The sequence below is a fragment of the Sinohyriopsis cumingii genome, chromosome 9, assembly GCF_028554795.1.
Source record: "Sinohyriopsis cumingii isolate HCF-2022 chromosome 9, ASM2855479v2, whole genome shotgun sequence".
Taxonomy (NCBI): Eukaryota; Metazoa; Mollusca; class Bivalvia; order Unionida; family Unionidae; genus Sinohyriopsis; species Sinohyriopsis cumingii.
The window spans coordinates 46,296,240-46,321,748 of NC_142969.1; the positions used below are offsets into that span (position 1 = coordinate 46,296,240).

Here is a 25,509-nt window from a genome sequence, read left to right on the forward strand (position 1 = left end):
AGAGGTAATCCCCTAGATAGAAGTGTGAAGCAGCGAATGTATATGTATCTCTCAGCGACCCAATGTATGTTTTATTTTGAAGCAGCACATTTTTACCCACTTTTCCTTTCAGCAATCATTGAATTACCATAGGTTCTAAAATGGGTACAATTGTACGAAAAATTTCTTTTATCATATCTCCTAAACCGCATCCTCATTGTCTTTGCTAAACGTAGTATATTTCTTTTTCTTTCTCCAAATTCTCTTGATAATTGTGTCTGACAGTGTAGTTTTATAGTGAATTTACCCTTTTAAAAAAGAAATTGTATTCACCTTCAATTACACTAAAAAGTCAAAATATCACAATACGATTTGATTCAGGAAGTTTATGAGGATGAACGAATTATCGGAGAACGCGAGACGTATTTCAACATTTGTCATAAGCTGGAATGACATAATCCACTTTGAAAAAATGACTCATTAACGAAACAGCCATTTGTCCCATGATTTACTAACCCGTGTTTAATACGACAAAGGAAAGAAATTGCATTGCAGAATCGGTCGTTGTTGTAAATGAATTGAAGAGAGAGAGAGAGAGAGAGAGAGAGAGAGAGAGTGATTAGGATTTTTAACGTAGTTTTAACACTTTTTCAGTCATATCACTACGATGTCTTCAGTGTGGAAGTTTTATAGTGATGTCTAGCACTTAGGGATCATGCCGAAGACATGTAGCACGATGTCCCACCCAGTCACGTTATCCTGACACTAGGCCGACCAGTCTTAACACTAACCTCTTAATGGTAAGCGCCTAGCCAGGCAGTGTTTAGTACCAATTTTGTATGTCTTTGGTATGACTCGCCCGGGGTTCGAACTCACGACCTCCCGCTTCCGAGGCGGACGTTCTAACCTCAAGGCCACCGAAGCGGTGAGAGAGAGAGAGAGAAAGAGAGAGAGAGATGTTACTCATTCACATAATAGGCTATGGATGACAGATCCGACCGTAAGTCGCCTGTAAATAATTGTATGATTATATATGCGCCGCTCGTTTTTGTCATTTTATATGTCATACAAGAAATGCGCTATTACTTTGGTAGAGATGGCAGTATAGCTTATACTTTTTTATGTTTAATACAGTCTCAGCTAAAATATTATTTTAAATATTAAAAGACCTACTGAAACGTACATACCAATTTTCAGACTGTAATAAAGGGAGTACGCAGACTGCAGATTGCCTGAGTATCGGCACATTTTATGTTCAAACAAGTCCAGCTCAACATTTAATTCTTATGAACATGCACGGAAAAATGAAAAACCTATTAGCAGCTATATCTTGTTTGAGGAGTTTTAAGCGCTACAATATATAATTTTAAGAACCTTTACCATCGTGGTGTATTGCAAATTCAATAGTTGTCTGTTCGCTGCAGGAAAATAAGATTAAAAATACTGCATGATGAAATTATGCAACTCCAATGAAGCGATTTCAAATAAATAGGATATAAACTGAACTGCATAAAAACTACTTGCATTAAGGGTAATTTGAATCTATGCATTAGAAATAGCGACTCCGTTTTCACATTGTCTCTTGCCAGTTCTTTTTCATAATAGAGTAATGATTGAATTCAACCACCAAGCCTGTACATGTTATATCTGTGTACTAGAACAAGGAATTTACATGACGATCAACAAGCGTTACCTTGATTTAATATTGTTTAACTGAGAGACTATGTCTAACGTATTTGAATCCTACTCTTCCTAGTTGGCACGTATTGTATGGTGTGTTTATGATTCCAGATGTTTTCGACATGGGGATAAGAAGTATTATTGTGCTCCATCTGATCTTAATTGTGTCTTTAGATGGACAAAGTTCAGGTAAACATTATCGATACATAATTAAACCATGAGTATGTATTATCTCTATTAATTATAACCATGATTATATTGCGCTTTAGTCCTCGCAATAAACATTATGCAAATCAAGTCACCATAGGTTAGTGAATGGAAAATAATCAACAAACTGTAGTTCTCATCCATTACAACAGGTACTCTGTTCGTTTACCACGGATTAGTTAAATCCATATCATGGCTTGGTTTATGGTATAAAGATATAAACAAGAGCAGCAATTTTCATTGGCACATCATTTGTGGTAAACATGTGTACAAACAAACCCGAAGTCAATCTAGTTCATATTTACCTGTTTTGACTATAATCCGGAGTAGACAATACTGCATTATTTTAACATATATAAATATGTTGTACCTGTAGAAGTTTTAATGTCGTGTTTGCTTGAATATCATAACGTGAATGCAGAAGTGTGATGTAGGATCATAATTCTCAACTGCCTCATTAAGTGTCACAATCAGATCAGTGATTAAACATTCAGGGCGCCTATATTTTAAACCTATCGTCCATTCAAATCATGACCTCTAATCAGGTATGTGAGAAGAATACAAGTGACACAAAGTGTTCATTTACGACAGCATGTACCGGTTTAGGGCGAGGAGATATGCATAATGACACCACCTTATACGATGATTTCAGGTTACACATTATGTCAATTTTATCGTTATTATCCGCTTTCGTCTTTTGTTATGTATAATGACGATAAGGTAAACGTACATGTCCTAAATTTATTGATCTTGTATACTCGTAAACAAAAATGCACAAATATACTCAAGACGTGTTTTCATTGACTGAGAGCATTTATGTAATTTTGGCAAACTTGTATCGGACGATCTCATTTTTCAGAAAAAAGGATTACTATAAAGTTATTTAACTCATTTGAATGACTGTCTTTTGTCACGAATGTAGGTGTATAAATCACACAAATAATCCCGGCACTATCTTCATTAAATAAAGTTAACATACATATTTTACGCCAGACAGGTCACATCACAAATAACGACCTTTCTTAAGTAAAAAAGCTGTTTTCCAGTTTTCCCGAGGTCGTATTGTTACGTGTTTAGGCTAGAATAAACAGTAACACAGAAAGTGTGAAAACAACAAGCTTTTTAAAATTTTAAAAATAATTTTTTTCCTAGAAATTTCTGTAAAAATAAAAAAAGAGAACTAATTAATGTTTCAAGAATCAAATCCAAAAATAATCTAAGAATAATCCACGAATTAAATTACAAAAGTCCTAGTAATAAATAATAATTTAAAGTTCGAATCCTGATGGAAAATCCAAGATGGATGACGATGACGTATGCTGTAGTCAGTACTATGCTTATCAACAGTTCCTTGTATAAATACAAATAATGACACTCCGGTATTGGAAATCCAAATTAAATTTGAAACCAATGTCTTTCCCAAATTTATGTGTGAGCACTCCTCAAAATATTTCCAGAGAATAAAGAATTAATCCTTTTGAAATCCAAATGAACTGAAGAATTAGTATAGCTTAAATCTGGCTACAACAAATTAACTTGACATAAGTGAGAAAAGCCCCAAAAGTGATAAATCTCTCTCAAAACAAAGATTATATTGTAACTTAAGACGCAGTTTCGAAATTCCCCCAAGTTGTGAAATCAGAAGGGGGTCACATGATCATGTTTATATCACATACATAGAATATGGCCTTGATTAGACCAATGGTTTTATTCTCAGAATAAAAATTGATAAGAAGTGTTTACTTCTTAAACCACGTAGTCCCATCATGACTTTGACAACAATCAATCATTTTAAAATAAAATAGAACTTTGTTTATTAATTCTGAACCCAGGTCAGAACTTAGATCAACACATGTTGTTTATAAACTAACAGTCAAGGTCAAACAATTTTCTAAAAAAGTATCATCTCTAGTGAATAAATTTACATTACAATAGCATGTAAGAAAAGCTGACAAACAATTAATATATTTACACACACACACACACACACACACACACACACACACACACACATATATATATATATTAAATCAGATATACGCAATAGTTTATTTATATTAATGCAGTAATTACTCACGCTTTCGAGGTTGTCGTAGTGTTGCCTGATTAGACTAAACCTTTATAAGAAAAGAAAGTTTTTATTTCCCCAATTTTTAAATATTGCGCATGACACTGCATATATATTTATAAATAAGGAATTGCAACATGCCTGGCTCTGAAATATCCATGATATGGAACATTCAGTACCTGAGGTGTATTTGGGAGGGGTGGATAATGTTTTGTATATTTTATTTAATTTATATTTAATTTAATTTAATTTAAGTGTTTGTTAGTTTTAAATTTATTTGATTCCATTATATGCTATTGTAATGTAACGTTACTGGAAAAGACTGAATTTTTAATTTCAAAGTAAACAACTTATGCAAGAAACTTTGTGTATAATCCAGGCCTTGATTCAGAAAGAGTAATGGTCTCTAGTAAACAAGTTTTCTTTAAAAAATTTGAAATTCTTTCCCATAGTAAGATTCATAAAGTGGAATCTAGGCCATATCTGGCCTACGTGTTAAAAAACAGGTATCAATTGTTCCAAACTCTGTTTTTTCCAGAGGGGTGACACACATTCGGGCATCTGTTTTGCCTTGTAGCTAGATTTATTATTGATGTTTTGAGCAATAATAATCATTCTTGCAATACCACTTGAGAAGTCAAAGTATTTTATGCTGTGACCAGTTTGGGGGCTAATTATTTCATTTTTCTTCAAATTATTTGGATTCCGTGAGATTTTTATCACCTGGAAATACTTGTGCTCTAAATTAATTCCTGGACAAAGACCACTATCGAAATTTATACAGAATTCAAACTTGAATTTAACATCGAACTCTTGGCACATCAACACGAAAGCACGTCATCGCCTTTCATTCTGGATTTTATCGGGATTCGAACTCAGTTTGATTAGGACTTTCATTAGTAGGACTTCTATTTTTTAATTCTTTGATTATTGTTGGCTTGGATTCGGTAATCCGTAAGTTCTTTTTCTCATTTTTACCTCTTTGTTTTAGGACAATAAATCATTTGTTAAAGTTTACAAAGCTTGTTGTCTTTACTATTTTCTTTTTATGTTTTGTAAGAGTCTAACCACGTAACAAAGACAATTGGAGCCTCGTACATGGGATATATGAACTTTGGTTCAATTATTTCAGAACAACTTGCTTTTTTAAATTTAGATTCACTAGTTTTGAAATGTTTTAAATCCCATATATTATTTAATGCTTTTTAAAATCTTGAGTGAAATTAGCCATCTTTTTTTACAATGTCATCAAGGGTGCATATCTTTCTTTCAAATCATACCCAGGAATAATTAGACCTTTTGGAAAAAGACAAATTGAATAAATATTTGACAGAAAATATGATCTTTCTGAGGCGAAGGCTTCGTTAACGAAGCAAGAAATAAAACATGTTTTGGTCCAATATTTGGTGGAAAAGAATGTTTTGGATAAAATTCCGTTGGGTTCGAGCAGTAAGCTGTATCAGACTCTGACATAAAAGTAAAGGAATTAAAATTAAAATACAAGATGGAATTAGAGCTAAGGAGGCTGGAACATCAGAAAGATAAAAAAGAAAAACAATGCGGTCGCTGTTGGAGAAAGAGAAAGAACAAATGTTATTGCAGAAAGAAGAAAAACAAATGGTATTACAGAAAGAAGAAAAAAATGTTATTACAGAAAGAAGAAAAAACAATGTTATTACAGATAGAAGAAAACAATGTTATTACAGAAAGATAAAGAAGAAAAACAGCTGCATTTAGGTAAGGAGGAAATAGAGAGAGAGAGAAAGACAAATGCAGTTACAGAAAGAGCAAATGCAGTTACAAAAAGAGCAAAGCAGTTACAAAAAGAACAAATGCAGTGAACGTAAAAGCAGAATGCAATAGATTAGGAAGAAAGAGTTAGACATTTGCAAACGCAAATGCAAAGAGAAGGGAGAGAGGTAATATCAATTTAGAACAAAAGAAATAGAACTGGCAAGTGAAATGCACGTTCCCACTTCAAATACTAAATCAAGTTTGTTGTTACTAAGAAAATTAGGTTAGTTCCCCTTTAAAAGAAAAGGAAGTAGACAAATATTTCCCTTGTTTTTAAACAATTGTGGAAAGTTTGAAATGGCCAAGGGAGCTTTGGACTCTGTTATTACAATGTTTACTTACTATTAAAGCTAGTGATATTTACCATTCACTGAGCTGAATATGATGTGGTTAAAGAATGCATCTTAAAGAGTTATGAGTTAGTCCCTGTGGCTTATCGACAAACATTCAGAAACTATAAATATGAAGCTTGACAAACTCATGTCGAATTTTCTAGAGAAAAGAGCAGTTATTTGATAGATGGTGCTTAGTCAAGATATTTGATCATGATTTTGAAAGTCTCAAACAACTTGAATTAATTGAAGAGCTCAAGACATGTGTCCACAGTGACATTAAGACTTATCTTGATGAGTAGAAAGTCGAATCTTTGGTAAATGCTATTCGTGCTGCTGATGAGAATTTATGAGCTCCTAAAGTTTCTTTTGCAAATAACACTTTCGCTCAGCACTCTTCTGACAGAAAAGTATTTCAGGCCAATGCAATCCTAATACAAGCCCTTCTAAATTTCAAAGAATCAAGACAGACCTACTCCAAATGCTCTTATTTTTAAGAGGTCAAGGTCACGGTCATGTATTGAAAGTAATATATTTGTTGGGTGTAATAGACCCGAGTCTTATTTTATTATGGAGAATTATGAACCACTCATGTTCCAAAGGTTCTATATCTTTCTTAGGTGATTTGGCCAACCCCATCCCTTTTAAGTTTAATTGACACAGGAGCTTCTCAGGGTCTTTTATTGTCAGGTACTTTGCCTTTTTCTGAGAAGTCTTCTAATGAGAGTCTTCTTATACAGTGAGTAGAGTGCGGCTTTGTTAATGTTGTGTAAATTTGTCGTCAAACTTAGTCTCAGGACCCTTGACAGTCGGAACAGGCTCTGTTTTAGCAGTTGAGGAATTCATTTATTTATAGGCAACGAACTAGCGTGAGACAAGCTTGTGGTTAATGCACTTGTATTTGACAAACTTTGTTTGGATCAGAAAGTCGGTCTTATTGAAAGCGAATCCCTGATTATACCCAGCTTGTGAAGTTACAGGAGCTATGGCAAAGAAAGTTTTTGAGAATGATTTTAATCAGGAAAGTATTCCTTTAGCTGACACATGTATTAGTCCGGCTTTCGATGAAGTCACTTTCACTTCTTGTTTGGATGAATCGAAAGGTATGGATCACAGTGATCCTCTTAAAACTACTGATTCTGTTTATTTCAATCAGGGTGACATACGACAGTCACGTGTCGCCAACAGGAAAATGATCCTGAGGTCTCCTTTTGTTTCTAAAGCCCATTAGTGAAACTGAAGCCACTGAAGTACCTGTCGGTTATTTCATTAAAAATGGAATTCTTATGAGAAAATTTTGAGACCTCCTGAGGTACTTGCTAGTGACGAGTGGTCAGTGAATTATCAAAGTTGAGTTTCAAAATCATACAGACAGGAAGGAAATTCTTAATCAGGCCCATGAAACTCTTTTGGCTGGTCATTTATGGATTAATAAGACTTATCACAAGATATTGAATCACTTCTACTGGCCAAAAGTCAAAAGTGATGATTGTAAATACTGTAGATCTTGTCACACTTGTCAAATGGTAGGAAAACCCAGTCAGAAGATACATAAGGCTCATCAGGAACCTATTTCTGCATTTGACTGACAATTTAGCAGAATAATGGTGATTGTGTTGGTCATTTACCTAAACCCAAGTCAGGTAACCAATACTTGTTCGCCATAATGTGTGCGTCAACACGGTTCCCAGAGGCAACTCATTAGTAAAGGCTTTGATAATTTTTTTTACTCAGTTTGTCCTTCCCAAATCTGTACAAGCTCATCAATGGTCAAATTTTAAGATTGGACATTTCTAACTGATTATGCTTGAATTTGGCATTCAGCAATTCAATTCAAAAGTGAAATTATGGTCTGAAAGAACTTCAATGGAGAGAACTTTAGAGACTGGTAATAGACTTCTGTCTCTCTTGCTCATTGTTCAAACAATTTCTTCAGATTAGGTATTACGGCCCTTACAAAGTTAAAAAGAAAATGAATGAGTTAAATTATAATATTAGTGTTCCTGGGATATAAATAAGTTAAAGTTGTTCCAGTATACTGAGTGAAGATTAAAATGAAGGAATACAATCGGACTTATCTGATTTTAGAGTGACAAATCTTCGGATTTCAGAAATTATGAATGATGTGGAACAGAAACTTTCAAATTTGCAACAACGTGAAACGAACGCACTTCAACATTTATTTCTTGAATGTAAGCGCTTATTTCCAGATGTTCCTACAAGAACAAACAAAATTTTCCATGACGTTGAAATGTTAAATTCCAAACCTGTCAAATAACATTCGTACATGATGAACCCTCTCAAACAGGAATACTTGAAGAAAGAAAACTCAGTATTTGCTGAAGAATGATTTCATAGAGCCCAGTAAAACTGACTGGCCATTTATACTTGTTCCGAAACCAGATAAAATTTTCCGTATGCACACTGATTATACTAAAGTGAACAGTGTGACTAAAACATATTCATTTCCATTACCAAGAATCGGTTACTGCATTAATAAAATCCGAAATGCCAAGTATGTCAACAAATTTAAACTTCTGAAATGATTTTGGCAAGTGAATTCCACTCAAGGAAAGGGCAAAGGAAATTTCGGCATTCGTAACTCCAGATGTACTTTATCAATATAAAGTGATGCCGTTTGTGATGAAGGGTTCGCCAAGTACTTTTAATGAATATGAATACCTCTGGTCTAGATACTTTTGATGCTTACATTATAGAACATTTATCAACAATTCGGAAAGTCTTTGACAGACTCACTAATGCAAGTTTGACAATTCATTAATCTTAAAGTGAGTTCTGACGTGCTAGTGTAACTTTCTAGGACATATTGTGGGACATGGACAAGTAAACCTAAAGATGCTAAGGTCAAGGCTATCTCTTAATTCCATGTGCCTATCAGTAAAATGCAACTGATTCGATTTATAGGTATGGCTGTATAATGTTTGGGTTTTGCAATGAAAGAAAACTAGATCCGTTTCTGCAAACACGTTTATTGCGTAGCATGCAAACTATAACTTACTTGCTTGTCAGACCTACATCTAGCACCCTATCTGTCAGCCTTATCTCAGATCTATAAGATGCTGATTCAACAGTAGGAAAGTCTATATTGCCGTATAGCACTGCTTCTAGAACGCTATAGACTGGATATTATTGGAAATTTGGTTCCAATTTTTCCATAATTGCTGAACCCCTGACAAATGTGTTGAGCAAGAAAAATATTTTTTCGACTGAAAAATGTCAGGAGGCTTTTGATAAGTTAAAAGCCATACGTAAAAGCGCGCAAGATCTTACAGATCCAAATTTCAGTCAATCATTTAAATTGCCTGTTCATGCAAGTGATGTTGGTACTGGAGCAGAATTGATTCAATAAGACAAAAATTGTGTTAATCATTCAGTGTGTTATTTTGCTAAGAAATTAAATAAGCACCAACAAAATTATTCAACAATCGAGAAGAGATATTTGGTTTTGATATTGGCATTACAACATTTTAAAGTTTACATTAGTTCAGCTCCTTCATCGATTATTGTGTTTAGTGATCACAACCCCCTTACTTTCATCGGCAAGATGAAAAATAACATCAAAGACTATTAAGGTAGAGTTTGTTGTTACATAAATATAATATTGACACCAGGAACATCTAGGGAAAAGACAGTTTAATAGCAGATACACTTTCCCGTGTAAAGAAATATTATTTTATGTACACTTTGCATATTTCATAAGAGTTATTCTTAGGTCATTTTTTTAAACCTCATATATAATTAATCTATGGTAAAAAGAAAGCTTTTTTTTTATACAAATCTTTCTTTTTATGGGGAAGTGCTATGTACATTTGATTTAATAGATATTTGATGTAATTGAATTGTTTGTTTCTTTGTTTTAATTTATTGTATTCCATTACATGCTATTGCAATGTAACTATTTTTTCGAAGTTAACAATAAAATTGGAGACTTTGTATTTATTGCTGACCTTGTTCCTGACTTTGATTCAGAATCAGTAATGGTTTCTGGGAAATAACCTTTTAAACTTTTTAAAATTCTTTCTCAGAGTAAGATTCATATCTGGCCTACGTGTCAAACAGCATTTATCAATTATTACAAACTCTGTTTTTTCTTTCTTCAGAGGATTGACCCACATCCGAGCATCTGTTTTGCGTTGTAGCTAGATTTATTTTTGATTTTTGAGAAATAATAGTCATTCTTGCCATAACACATGAGAAGTCAAAGTGTTTTATGTTGTGACCAGTTTTGGGGCTAATTTTCGAATTTGGGATTTTATCGAGATTCGAACTCAGTTTTCTTAGGACTTCTTATTACTAGGACTTCTAATTTGTCATTCTTGGATTATTTTTGGATTTTATTCGTAAAACCTTAAGTTCTTTTAATCATTTTTATCTTGTTTTTCTAGGGAAATACATTATTTGTTAAATTTTACAATGTTTGTTGTCTTCACGTTTTTAGCTACGTTTTGTGAGATCCTAAGCACGTAACAATATTATAATACAATTTTAGCTAAATATGTCACTTTTTATACCCACTTCCTCACTACATGGGCGACCTTGACTATGGTTGTGGGACGTTATGGGTACAAACAAGATATGATTGTATAACTTCATATTGTTATTGTTGACGAAACAATGCAAGATGAACATTCTATTGGAACAATAAAGACCTTTGAAAGCTGTCTTAAATACCAGATATGACTGTACAAATCGCTGCAATTGTATGGATATGTGGCTGCTTGCAAATGTTTTGAGGCGGTTTCATCCAAAAGCATATTGCAGTCATTGTGATACATGACAACACCTGTTAACGTGGTCTTAAAAATACTGTAGTCTGGGATCCAAAACGATTTCCCATATATGCTGGTGTTTGTTGAATGTTGGACGAAACGGCATTAATCTTCGGAAACATCCGACCTCTCTGTTCATGCATGCTTGTCTTCGTGCTTGAATGTATCGTGTGATTAAACGTTTGCAAAACAGCAAAGTCAGACAGTCGTACATAGAATGATTTGTATCTGTTTCAACTTTCTTCATCTTTAGCTTCTAAATGATACAACGAAGATATTGACCAGCTTAAATGAATGATGGGTAAGTGAAGGCAAAACATGTTCCTGATTTAGTGTTAAGGAGAGTGCGGATGCTTCCGTCATATGAATAGGAATATATTTCATACGAGATTCATACTGCTAAAGTGTACATGGATGTGTCTAGCGCACATGTATATTGATTGCTGCTGAGGCCGATGGGTATCACTCGTGTCTTATATGGAATCAGAGGTTATACTTGATCGAATTTGATTTTATATTGGTACAGTTGGTTTATATATTCCAGATTCTTATAACATCCAGATTAGAATACATCAAATAAAAATTCCAGCCTGACAGAGGACAATATCGAGTTATCTTAAAAGTGACACATACAAACATATACACCAAATTTTTTGCGTACGTGCGTGTGTGTCTGTAGAAACTGTACAAGAAGATGCAAATATTGTTATGTGGACAATACGCAGTCAGCTAAGTTTCAATAAATATATTTTGCTGACCATGTCCTATTTTTAGTCAGTGAAGGATAGTTGTTCCTTTATATTACCTTTTTCACTCCTCTGAATCATACAATTTGCACAGATGTCATAGTTGGCTTATAGTAACTGTGCACTTTGACATCTTATGAAATTGACTATTTAATATCAGCCGGAGTAGTGCAATTTTTTATCTGTCTTGAGCAGTTGCTTTTCTAACGAAATCGGCACACAATTAGATCAAACGCATCAAATATAAATGTGATAATATCGTTTTCCATCATACGGAACGATAATATCTGTAAAAACAATACAAGCATGTTAAAATCATACTTTGGTTATAATCGGGGAAGAAGTTTGTGTGTGTGGTTCTGATTTGTAACGTAGCTTTAACAATTTTGCAGTCATGTCTCTAAGATGTCTGCAGTGTGGCAGTTTGAAGTGATGTCTAGCACTGTGCCATCATGCCACAGATATGTAGCATGATGTTCCACTCAGTTACATTATCCTAACACCAGGCCGACCAGTCCTAACATTAACCTCTTAATGCTGAGCGCCAAGCGAGGCAGCTGTTATTACCATTTTTGTAAGTGTTTGGTATGACTTTGCCGGGGATCGAACCCGCGACCTCTCGCATCCGAGGCGGACGCTCTAACCACTAGGCCACCGGAGCGTTATAAGGAAGAAGGAAAATCGTTCAAAAATGTAACAGAGGAGATAGAGAAATTAGAGTGAATGTGAACAATTTTATATTTCACAGTTAGAACAAGAATAATTACGGTCCAATGTGGAAGAAAGGGCATACTAAAGAATGTCAGACGACCCAATGGATAAAAATATTTACATGGACTTGTTTTCCAACGATTTTAATTGCAATATAAAATGCAGGTCATGTAATGTATGGAGAACATTTTAATGAGCTGGGGCGCTAGGTAGATGTACATTTTTAAAATAGACTGGTGTCTGAATAGAATTAGATACCTGTACAAATGTACTTATTTGAAATGTAAAATACATGTACATCCAAAGTCACCTTGTATACGTTAGGTAAGGTGAAAGCTATCTTAATAAGCCTACCTATCTAAACTATTCTCATCTTTGTATCGAGTGACACTTTTCTATAAACCTGTATAATGAAAGCAAACTTTTAAATTGTTAATATGTAAATACGTTTGGGGGAGAACAGGGGAAAAGTTGAACATTAAGAATTTTATATTTTTATTACTGCTCAGGGTCTGAGCGTTCTGTTCCTTCCCCCACCAGACATAACTTTGATAGCGCATCACTCGCTATTGCAGCGCGAGGGATTGCACCACACACACAAAAACGTGCAAGAATTGTGATGACAAAATCATTCCTGCGCAAGCAGCCTCAAAAGGTTTTGAAATTTCAGTAGGACTAAACTCAATCGCGGCACACACAACCCTCGAGCGGACTCCACAGCTGTATTGATTCTCTTTGGCTGTATCATATATGATAGAATGGCATTGTTTTGGCTAGCATTGTTTTGGCTCGTATCTTTCATACACCGTAATGTAGCAGTGTGCCCATAAATATCAAACGAAAATTAATCTAGCAGAAACTGGTTAATTTGTCCGTGGCAATATTATATAATATAATTACAAAGAGTACAGCTTCTCTCTCCCGCCGACATTATTCTGGCCGGCGACGGCATTCACGAGATTTCGGCGGCGACTCAGCGTTTAATTTGTGGCGGAACTTTACGCTCCAGGGTTAAAAACGTTCTTGATCACTGTCACATAACTGGCACATAGAGACGAGCTGCTAAAAGTGCAGGCAACCTGCAGCAGCGACTTTATCCAGCACGAAGAAGAGTTCCCGTTATGAATTATAACCTGCGCGGTTATGATGGCTAATTGATCATGTTATTGAACAGCATATTTGACAAATAATTACAGTCCATAAAGCTAAGGCTGGTCGTTGCAAAATCCAGCTTGCGAAATAATCGAGGCGATATAAAACGAGTGCGGAGTTACACTGAAACATTTTCGTGCAAGCCTCAGCGGAAATGCCCTCGTTTTATTAACCCAAATGCAACTTTATCAGCTCAAGTGGCAAAACGCCGAGGTAACATTACAGTTGCCAAACCATGTGCTTTCATTCTCTCGAGTTGACAGTGCAGGGTGGACCTTTAAACGACGTCTGACCGACATAGTGTAATAGGACTGAAGTATATATCTTCACACAGTCACCAGTATACAGTGCTTGGGGAACCTAATATAAACGAAGACTTAGTGAATCCAATCAAATCAGTAATAAAAAATTCTAACCTCCTTTTCAGTTCTCATTGTGTACTAAACTTTAAAGCATGTACAGGGCAGACAATTTATCACATCATACCAATATAATTTAATCTCCATATTTCGGTAATCATCTCTGAATGTTCAGTTATTAAAATACATGACAATTATAGAGGGACCAAGAAATATAGAATCTCTGAACGTTCAGTTACCAAATAATGTGTTAATTCTGATAAAAAAAATTGCAGGAATATGTCCATTGTAATAACCCATTTCCTCGTTAGGTAGAAACTAGACCTTTAATATAAAGCTAAGAACAGATGCGAAACAAAGTATGGTATCAGACCTAAATTTGGATGGGTAATAATGATTGCACGTGGATCTCTCCAGAAATTTGTATAAGTCGTCACGGGCCCCACTTATATACTATATCAGTGAAATTACCCTACAATATATTGCATAAAGACCCTGTTATGTTCTTTCCAGAACAAAATAGATACGGTGAATAATAATTAGCAGAATAAACGTTAATCCAAATTGTATGTTAGTTTTAATGGAGGAAGATTCTAGTAAGTTCCTTTATTTCCTCGAGGCATGACGGTCCGCATACAAATGTTAGACAGTCCAGAACTGACCCGAAGGCCGTATTTTACCCACCCCTGACACGAATTGTTAATAACTTTGCATACATACTGAAATGTTGGTCAAGGCAACTACGTTTGTGTGCATAGCACATACTCATCACAAGCTGCATACACAGCATATGCGTGATGACAATGTATGAACTATTATAGTGGTTGCAGCCGGGACCAGAAGGATAGATCAACATAGGTATAGGTAAAAGGAATCTTTCTCGAATTTGGGATATATGATATAAGATTTCAATATGTTCAAGCTATGCTTAGTCATTGATAGGATGTCACAGGAAGAAAACGCGTTACTACGAATACCAATAACTTCTCATCAGATTCAATGATAGGAATTCAACTTACTTTCAAGGTTTTGTTAACATTGCGTAATAATCGTATGAATATTTCTTGTCCTGACCTTAATTCCTATATTAGTACACCTTTTCACCTCGAAATAGCAATGCCTTGTACCTCTCGATAAATATGCGTTATTTTCAAAAACAAACACTCTGACTACCTTTCAGAATTATTTAAAATTCACTGAAAGTCATGTTATGTCACTAGTTTCAATATACTTTCACCAACTGACATGAAGTTAGATAAATAGTATTATAGGACTTAAGTACGTTGTAAACTGTTCTTTATGTTATCAGCATTGATTTAATACTAAGTCTATCAGTTCAGTTTGGGCTGTAATTCGTATAATATTGAATCAATTCTTGTCCTACATCTCATGTTTAATTTGGAGGTGTTGTCCTACTTTCCTAGGTCATTCAAACTAAGATCAAAATGCAGTCTTTGCTTTATCAAGCCAGCAACGTATTATCTATTGTCACCATCGACTAATTATGCCGTTTAAGATGGACTTGTGCCCGAAATCAAAGTTTCATTAGTGTAACCTAGTAACCAACATTCAATTAAATTGATTTAAAAACATGTTAATTTTGCATATCCATCTTGCTAGTGCTTTCACATTACATTTACTGATAAAACAGTTTATGTACATCTTAAATAAGATGACTATTTTCAGTGCACCAAACATGTGTAACTGTTACTTAATTTATATATTCGTTCTTTAATTTCAGTTCTATAGCTTGTACTGTTGATGAAACAAACTTGCATTTAGAGCACATCTTACATGCAAATCGAAACTTGGTCATTGTGGCGTACGTACCGTGATGATAAACATAATTTTAAAATGGTACCTGAACTAATTGCAGACAATATTATCATTTTGCCACTGAAACATTTTTGGAGGTAAACAGATCAGGGTTAGTAGTAAACTAAATTGCATCGCTGCGTTTGTTTCGACACACTCTTCACTCGCAGTTTAAGGAAGAAGATTTTGACTCATAAAAAATAACAGACGAGTATCACGTGAGGTCGTGCACAATACCAGCTCTTGTTTATATAATATGCATTGTATGAATCAACACATTAGGATTGCACAAGCACAAACCACTCTCTACTGTTCTTTGAAATGCTGCTATTTTTTATTTCATCTTTCATTTTTTTGTCTATTTCTACAGATAACTTTCCAGACAACTTTCTAGTATTTGTGGATTCTTACGATGTTGAGATATATCGTATGGAAATAAGCAACTACAGCTATGCCAGCATGTCACTTCAATATTTGTCCTACCCAGTTGCCATCGACTACGACCCAATAAACGACGTTATAATCTGGACAGACGTAGGACTTCATCAGATATTTTCAGCATCACTTACTGGGAATAATCAAACTACGATACGCGCATTAAGTAGCCGTGAGTAATATATTTTAACTAGACGATTACAACCTATGTTCTGATTAAATGGGCTCCACAGATAAACTGATTCTGGAACTGTTTGTTTTCTCAATTACATGAAAACTCTGTTTTCTTATAAGAATTAAATAATTATTTCTTTCTATGGAAGCCACGTTTAACCGAATAAAACGGAATATTCACAAATTAGGGTGCATTCTGGCAGAAAAATACAAGGGCTCTCCTTCTTAATTCAATATTGCATACATCACATTATTTTACGTTATAGTGTATTATCAAGAATAAAGAAAACAAATACCCGATTACGTAATGCATATTTTAACACCTTGGAGTGCAATTTATTTAGTGCTTTGAAGGCATACAACAAAACTTTGATTCTTCTTTTAATATTATTTTAGTCTTTACTCTCCGTGTAATTTTAAATTTTACTGTCATATTCATTATTCAAATTTGTGATTAATTTTACTTTTGCCAGTCTCCGTAACTGATGGAATTACAGTAGACGTACTGTCAAGACTCCTGTTTTACACAGACACAGGAAATGACATTATCGCCGCTCTGAGTTTTGACGGATCTATACAGAAAACACTCATCAACAGCAGTTTGTATGAACCACGAGCGATTATAGCAGATCCAATAACTGGGTACAATCTTATCTACTTTTGAAAGCACATATACTGGCTGTTCTCAGTGTACCCATGTATGCTGGATTTATATTCTGCTAAATTTACAAAAAAATTTCTCTTGGAACATGACTTGGAATATTACTTGATATGGCACATATATATGCAAAATATGTTTAATCTGTACCTCAGCAACCACACTGACCGTTTGGCTGGATGCTTAAATTTACACTATAGTTATAACAACGACTGATATATGCAACGGGAATTGCTTATGAAATAAATTATTCTGCAGTGCCTGCTATATTTTAGATTGAGTATCAGTACTTATTCATAGTTAGGACTTAGGATCAACCGAGAGTTTTAAATCTTAATATCATAACATCTCCATGTATTTTCTTTTCTTTTCATCGCTTCTTTATAAATAGTTTATAAACCTACAATTAATGGTACAAACGTGTCATTTATCATTGTGTTGTTGCCACTTTCCCTTAAAGAGAATCATGAAAAGTATAAAGTAAGTAAAGGAACAAATGAATCAAGACATCTAAACTGCTGAAAGTCAATAGCACATATAATTTCCATTTTTACCATATTAACAAACTCAAACGCTAATTTTTAAACTAAAGTAGAAGTTTAACGTCATGTACATAGCGTACTCAATGTTTATGTCCACGACGAAATTCTAATCATTACAAATAAAATAGGTCCATAACGTGTATTTTGCATCTCTATGTTTTTCGTGTCAGCACCATCTACTGGACTGATTGGGGAAACATTTCTAAGATTGAGAAGGCCAATTACGATGGCACTAACCGACAGGAGCTTGTAAATACAGGGCTTTTGTGGCCTAATGGCCTTGCTGCAGACATTCAAGGTTGATGATTTATACTGTCTCTTCTCATTTTTAAAATCATTGTTATTAGCAACGTTAGATATATTTCGAACACTGTTGGACAATCGTTTAAAATATTGAGAAATATTCCATATTTACATGCTTAAAATGCTTACTTATATGAAATAATACAATAAATAGAGTGGACGCTGGCAAACGATTTTTGATAAATCACACAGATGATATATTAATTTTGGTATCAAACGAAATTGTGTAGTAGTTTTAGGAAAAGAAATATCCACTAAAAATAAGATAAATCCCGAAGCACGTTATTTAAATTCTACACATGCGTAATTGTGTCGGCAAAAAGTAGGAACAAGCCAGTCATTTCATCCATCCTGTCAAGCAGTATTAAATTTTGATGATCAGAATAAACGAATTCAGGGTTGGAAAAAATAATTTCTTTTCATTTTATAGAATTGATAAATAATAACCTTCAGTATCATATATGATAACAAAAATATGCAGGTAAAATAACCCAGACACCCCAATTGATTTGAAAATGATACCTTTTGCAGCGGAAGTTATATTTTGGTGTGACGCAGGCACTGAGAAGATAGAACGAGCCAAGATGGATGGATCGCAACGTCAGGTTATCTACCAAGCTCAGCAACCGGCACATTTCTTTGGAATCACCTTGCATCAATCTTACCTCTATTATACAGACTGGGAACAAAGGCAGGAACACATAGTTTTTTCTCCAAACACTTGATTTATGAAATGAATGTAGGTGCTATTACACAACGATCACATAGATCAAGCATATTAAATTGGCAACAACATTTCATTTGAATGGGGGCCCCGAATGGCCTAGTGTTCTAAAGCGTTCACCGTTCGGGATCACTGCCATTTCACCTATGTCTGCGTGGGTTCGAGTCTCATTCTCGGCTAACATGGGTACGTGAGAAGGCCTACCAGTAGCTTCTCGTAGGTCGGTGTTTTTTCCGGGGTTTTCCCGGGTTCTTCCTGTGGTTTTCCAGGGTTCTTATTCCACCAATTATACAGGCCGCCATGTAAAGCCTATCTTGTGCTGAAGAATGGCGTTAAACCCTACAACAACAACAACAACAACAACAACATTTAAATGATTACATTTTTCACATACCAAATGTAGGGCTTATACATGTCTTACTTTCTGATATAAACGTTCTCCGAATGCAGCAGAAAGGGTTGGAATTTAAACACTCTAGTAGGATCCTACAAAATTGTATACCAGAAAAGAACTTATATGATCGCTTTTCTTGCATACAATCAAGATATTCAAATGTATTATATTGTTTCCCTATGCATAATCATCAATCCAAAACGTTACGTTCATTTGTTCCTTTTCTGGTAGGTGTGATGGGTAAAAGTCTCAATGTATATTTTGGCGTCTCATAAAGTGGTCAAGTGCGTTGATTTTTTGACAAAGAACGTTTTTAATAAATCGTTGAGGTGAATGTCTGTAATGTCTGAAGATCATTTCATCTGGCAAACGTAAGTGCATATCGTTACACATATTTTGAACCCTAAGTTATCCCGTATGACAGTCATAACACTTAGCAGTTACTGTGTATCAGACTTATGAACCAATCATACCTGAACCAATAAATGAAGGGATTTGGAAGAATAAATTACATTAGAACAAAAAGACAATACAATCTGCATGCACAATTTCTCACATGTCCACTCTTTAGGTGAATAGCGCACCTGGACATCACTTCTGCGTGTAGTCCTGTTACTGGTACATGAATATCGTCACACTCGTATACTACGCACAGTAACGTTGTGCACGCATCTGTTTATAAGATTAAAATCTATTCAAATCACATTATTGATATCCTGAGTGTCTCAGATGTTGGATTAACACGGACAAACAATTACGTTTTACCTTTCGAGGACCGAACATTCATTTTCTATTTTCCGTCTGTCATTACATGTGCACAAGTTATGGCTTGAAAATGAAGACCGTCACATATATAATATGTTTTATTAGTTGTAACAAGTAACAAACGTTTGGTCATTGTCATCACTGCCCTTATCATTTCCATTTCATGGTATGAAACTGCGTATATTTTAGCTCTGTAATGAGAATTAGAACAAATGGAAGTGAACAGTCGTCCGTTGGTCCTTCCGCATTTGGACGGTTAAGTGGCATACGGGCGCACACAAATGGAATTGGGGTCCAAGGTAGTGGTATTCAATTATAAATGATTCCATATTGATTCGTATTGTAACAAATGTGAAAGATGTAGATTTTTGGAGTTAATGAAATCAAAAATTTAGTACCGCTGTGAATTTTGTGTCATTACATACTCCAATTTAAGAAAAATCTTTTGACAAACGCTAATTGATGTTCTTTAAAATTATTGTAAACAGCACAATCAATAAATGTAAATGTAAAGGAATTTTAAGGATGAATATATAATAAATATGTAAGTCGTATTTGATTTTAGATGATAATCTAAGTCTTTTATTACGGAAGCATTTATTGTAACATTATTAAGTGAATTTTAACTGGACATGTGTTTCGTATTTCAATCTTACGGATTCATGTCATTGATTCAAAAATATACTTGTAAACACTCATAAATATTTTGTTGCATTATATTTAAAGACAAGAATTAAATACATTTTATTTATATCCTTTTCAAAATGTACAGATGCCTACAAAAACACTTGTCAACACTTGTCATGTTGTTGACTTGATTAGGAAACAAACGAATGACCATTTTGATTGTTCCTGAGAAACCATAATAAGGACTGATCAATATACAAATTTGTTTTCTGTAATCAACTACGATTTGTCAGAATAACAAACACTGACACAATGAATTTTAACATTGTAGATAAGCGTGGTAAAAGGCACATGGTGCATCTTTTCCATTTATTGCATTTTGAAATTCAGTGTGATTAATTTCGTTGCTCTTATCTTATTTGTCGTAATGATACGTTATGCTATCATTAAATGACGTCAAAGCTCTTTGAGTTTATGAAATATTTTGAAAACGAAACATATACCTTTTACAAGAATTATATGCATAATCTTTTGATCCGATAATATACAAAATTATATAGGAATTAATGGGTGTTCTAACGGAAGAGATGGGTGTAGCCACTTTTGTTTTCCGCAACCCGGTGGTAGCAAACAGTGTGCCTGCCCTGATGGCATGACTCTCCAAGCCGATGGTCAAACCTGCAAAGAGAGTAAGTCATCTTTTGTTGTCTTTTCGAGCTGATTTATTAATTTTTCTTTGATTACCCATTTTTTTATTTTGCACGTAACGCTCTTTTAAAATTGTGTGGGCTTTATATTTTCTGTTGTACATATAGTTGTTATACATTTCAATTGAAAATTTAATTACAATTTAATCGCTTAGACTCCATAAGAAGTGGTTGCAACGCATACTGGTTTTGTAGTTTCATATAACAGTTTCAAATTACTGTGAGAATTTGCAAGGTTTTGACTTTCTACCATGAGTCTATGTTTGATAGTTCGCTAACTTATTTAAATCAAATATACGGAAACCACAGTCGTAATTTCTCTTCTTGCGTAGAATATAAATGTTAACTATGAAATAGGACGTGAATATTTTGTTAGCTCTTATAAAGGCTGAATAAAATTTAAACAATAGAGTGGTATTCACATTGATGATGAGTTCAATGCATTTTCATCACAGAACGCTAATGTTGCGGCACTCGCTAAAACAAAATATATTCCCAGAGAAAGCATGAATACTTGTACGTTATCTTCTTAGAATAATCGGCGTGTAAATTAACATAAATAAACCGCAGCAGTGAACATAATGAAATTTTGTAAAGAATCGTTTACATGAACAGAAAAATATTTTATTTTTTTTAACGCAAAACGAATGCATTTTTAAGTACCTAATACACTATTAGTCAACGATTTACTGATTGAACGTTTGGCCCCAGATGACAAAGTTGAGCCCTTGGTATTACAGCCCGGTACACGTACTTTTTACCTGCTTTGCTAGCCTGGTACCTAGATGGTGCTTTGTTTGAATAAAAAAAAATCAAAATTATTGCCAAATAATTATTCACCAGATACTTATGTCACCCTTCGTTAGCAACCACAATCCATGCAACTTTGGCAATTAAATGCCATTAAATATGTTAAATAATATTCTTTGCAGGTTGTTACATGCTACCTACATTTAAGGTCGGATTTTATATTGATCTGCGTTGTTTACAATTTATTAACGTGATTGTTTTATTGTACAGTTTGCAGAATATTTGCATCTTTCCAGTGTTCATAACTAGGCTTATGTACGCAATTTTTGAGGTGTTGCTTGTTCCTCGGACAAATTGTCTCTTACTTTCTTACATTACTTAATTTTAAACGCTGCAGTGTTTCCAATGTTTACTTCACATTATTATACCTTGGCTATATTTTAAATCCAATTATCTAGGTTTTATCATAAGTAAAATCAAGAAATCGCGCTTTTATGCTCACATATGTATATATAAAGCAATTTTGAAAGTAACATTTTCTCAGGTAGATATTATTACATGTATTTAATATGAAAGTACCAAGTGGACCATGTAATCGAATATTATAACTGAATGGAGGAGAATGCTCAATTAAAGTAATTTGTTGCGTTACAACACCGAGTAAAATACCTGTGAAGAATTTTTCAAAGTGCAATAATCCAGTTGGCGTGACAGTCAATTAATAGCTTTATGTTATATCTTACGTACGTCTGTTGGTTTCTGAGCACACCCTTCACATAATACTTCAGGAATGTAGAAAAGGCCCGTTACGTGTTTCTCTATTTCGTAAGCAGAGATTGATCGAGACGAAGACTTTCTGTTACATGTGTAAAATAGAAACTAGAATCACCGCATCAGTTATTCAACGGCAACTGAATGGAATGCACAGCAAATTTTGTTATAATTAGGAAGCTGAGATCTTCTGCGTGTTTCTGTAAATGAGTGCACATTCATGATTCTTGACTACATTGTAAAGTAGTAAAACATGTATGCATGACCTATATGCCCCGATGACGCCTGCTTTCATTAGCTACTATCGTTTTTATTTCTGAACTTGTAGAACACATTTTCTTAAGTTTGCCTCATGAGATAAGTTATTTATCTTCATTTTGGTTGAACTCATTAGTCGGATTAACGCAAAATATCAGATCCATAACAATATTTTAACATGCAGAATGTCCACTGGGTAAATTATCTTATACAGATAATTGTACGAAAAGCGATGAATGTATATTTACTTCTTTTTGTGAAAAACACGCATTAGCAAAATTATCTGACATATATTGAAATCGAAATTTTAAAGAATTTCATAACATGGCAACTTATAAGGAACCCATATTACATACATTTCCTTTAAAGCTTTAAAATGTATATATTAATCTTTTTTTGGAAATATTTAAAATATTTATTTATTTATGTATTTGTTTGCTCTTTCGTTGCCAAGACAACCCACCTGACAACGTTTTACTGATTACTGAGTCAAGCAACAAAATTATTTACCGCATGGACATGGATAGCTACAGCATTGCCACCATTCCAGTTCAACAAATAAAGAACCCTGTTGCCATTGACTATGACCCAATCGAGGGTTCAATATACTGGACAGATGTTGGTCTTCGGCAGATTTTTTCAGCCTCGATATATGGACATAGTCAAACGACAATAATCCCATTGAATAGTGGTAAGTTGTTACCGAATGTATCTAGAAAACGAATTTTATACTGCTGACTTCATAGTATGCAAAGATGTACTGTTTTCTGCATTTGTTCCTCAGTTATTGAACAAATAATTGTTTTCAAAGAATATTGAAGTAACTCTGGTATTACGAAATGATGCCTATTCGTCAAAATGCAGTTTCAAAACTACAACCAGAAACAAATATCTTTGCAACATTAATCCATTATAATCTATACCCTTTCTGAGATGCTCGAGATTCATGTAAAGAGGAAACTAAATGTATCTCTATGCATAGAACATATTTTCAAACTATCTTTAATATTTGTTTCAAGTCATCAGAAAGAGCTATAATTATAGTGCAGTTGTTGCTTTTGTAGAGTTTTTTCAGCACAAGATAGGCTTTACATGGCGGCCAGCATAAATGGTGGAGGAAGAACTCGGGGAAACCCCGTAAAGAACCACCGACCTAAGAGAAGCTACTGACAAGCTTTGTCACGTACTGGCTGAGCCCGAGACTCGAACCCACGCAGACAGAAGTGAGACGGCAGTAATCCGTAACGTTGAGCGCTTTAGACCACTCGGCCACTCGGTTCCCCTTAATTATAGTACAAATGTATTTACTAAATATTCTAACGTATTGTATTCTCTATTGAAGATTTAATTTTTCCTTGCTTGCAGTTGCTGTACCTGATGGAATTGCAGTGGATGCCATATCAAGACTACTCTTTTACACAGACACAGGGAATGACATCATTGCAGTCCTTAGTTTTGACGGCTCCATACGGAAAACTGTCATAAATAGTAGTTTGGATGAACCAAGAGCCATTGTGGTAGATCCATTCAATGGGTATTGCTAGATTCTGCACTCAGAGAAAGAGAGTCGATACGTTATTCGCTCATGCCAATGTATTTATTAGTCAATATGTACGATTTTTGCAAACAAATTTGTTAGACTCCCTAAGGATATGCGTTTGTTTCAGTGTAGCTTGTTAGCTGCAATGGAATTGCAAAATTATTTGCTATTTAAGCCAACGTTGTCCTCTCTGTTGATTGCATAATTCAAATTGTATACGCGGAAGGGTATGATGTTTCACGTTTACAGCAAAATAAACTTACAGTCTTCCTTCATATTGTGAATTAAAACTGGCGGTCTTATTGAAAACAATAAAAGCATATATGTGTTTATTATGAATGGATTATTCAGGAGTCATACTATTTCAATAATTATCCCTTCCTCCTACTGTTGATGTTATTTTGTGGATTATAATGGTTTATGATATTTAAAGAACTTTATTGTGCACATATTTGTTTTTGTATGTTTTACTGACGCTATATATTAAAATAGTCTGTATGGCCAAATCAGAGGACAAATCTATTGTATCAATGTATCAAGCGGATTTTACAAGCCTTCATGCGCCTTATATTATGTCTCCCTTAATTGCATCTTACCACAGTTTGCTAAAATATATATAGATCATTGCTCATACTAACGACGGCACCAATATCATCGTAAATACTATACTTTCTCATGTATTTCTTAATTACTGTTTAACTTTACAAGCTGTGCCAGTAGCAGTAATTCGTAAATGACACACCTGAGTAGCAATTATTTGAGATGCAGATAAATAGTATGTTGACCAAACCAATAGCTAGTTGTTCTGTTGTTTCACGTATGTTTGCATTGCTGTATGTTTCGATGGATCACTATTGGGTAATATATCTGTGTTACATATTATATGATAACAACCTTGATTAAAAAACAAATCACTGTTTCTGTATAAAATGAACAATTTATACAAAATCTTAGAAACAATCAACATTTCAAAGGGAACAAAGAATCAAAAACATGAACATTTCTGTCAAAGCACAATACAATGCTGTTGAAAAATATTATAAAGCAAGATTTAATGTAAACAATTGTATTTGAAATGTATTCAATAGTTCGTTTTACATTCACATATATTGTATCTTTAGATAAGGCTTGTTTTGATATTATTAACACGGTACCTAATAGAAGTATTCATTATTTCTTTGTACTTTTAAGCCTTAACATAATATTATTTCGAGACGAAACACGACCT

At 34.3% G+C, this 25,509-nt stretch overlaps 2 protein-coding genes across 2 annotated transcripts in view; both read left to right on the forward strand.

Annotated features, from left to right (window-relative positions):
- Positions 1–1,720: 1,720 nt before the first annotated feature.
- On the forward strand, positions 1,721–17,271 carry LOC149791739 (protein cueball-like). Its single transcript, XM_089969253.1, has 3 exons — positions 1,721–1,848; positions 16,004–16,240; positions 16,716–17,271. Exons 1-3 carry the CDS (start codon positions 1,761–1,763, stop codon positions 16,904–16,906), a joined length of 516 nt encoding a protein of 171 aa, XP_089825379.1. The 5' UTR covers positions 1,721–1,760; the 3' UTR covers positions 16,907–17,271.
- Positions 17,272–19,831: 2,560 nt separating this feature from the next.
- The window catches only part of LOC149791740 (low-density lipoprotein receptor-related protein 5-like), a 47,182-nt gene continuing 41,504 nt past the window's right edge, over positions 19,832–25,509 (forward strand). The window contains exons 1-4 of the mRNA XM_089969468.1: positions 19,832–19,927; positions 20,816–20,944; positions 23,196–23,432; positions 24,107–24,275. Of these exons, the coding sequence (XP_089825594.1) occupies positions 20,908–20,944; positions 23,196–23,432; positions 24,107–24,275 (443 nt within the window). The 5' untranslated portion in view covers positions 19,832–19,927; positions 20,816–20,907. The remainder of the gene's footprint in view (positions 19,928–20,815; positions 20,945–23,195; positions 23,433–24,106; positions 24,276–25,509) is intronic.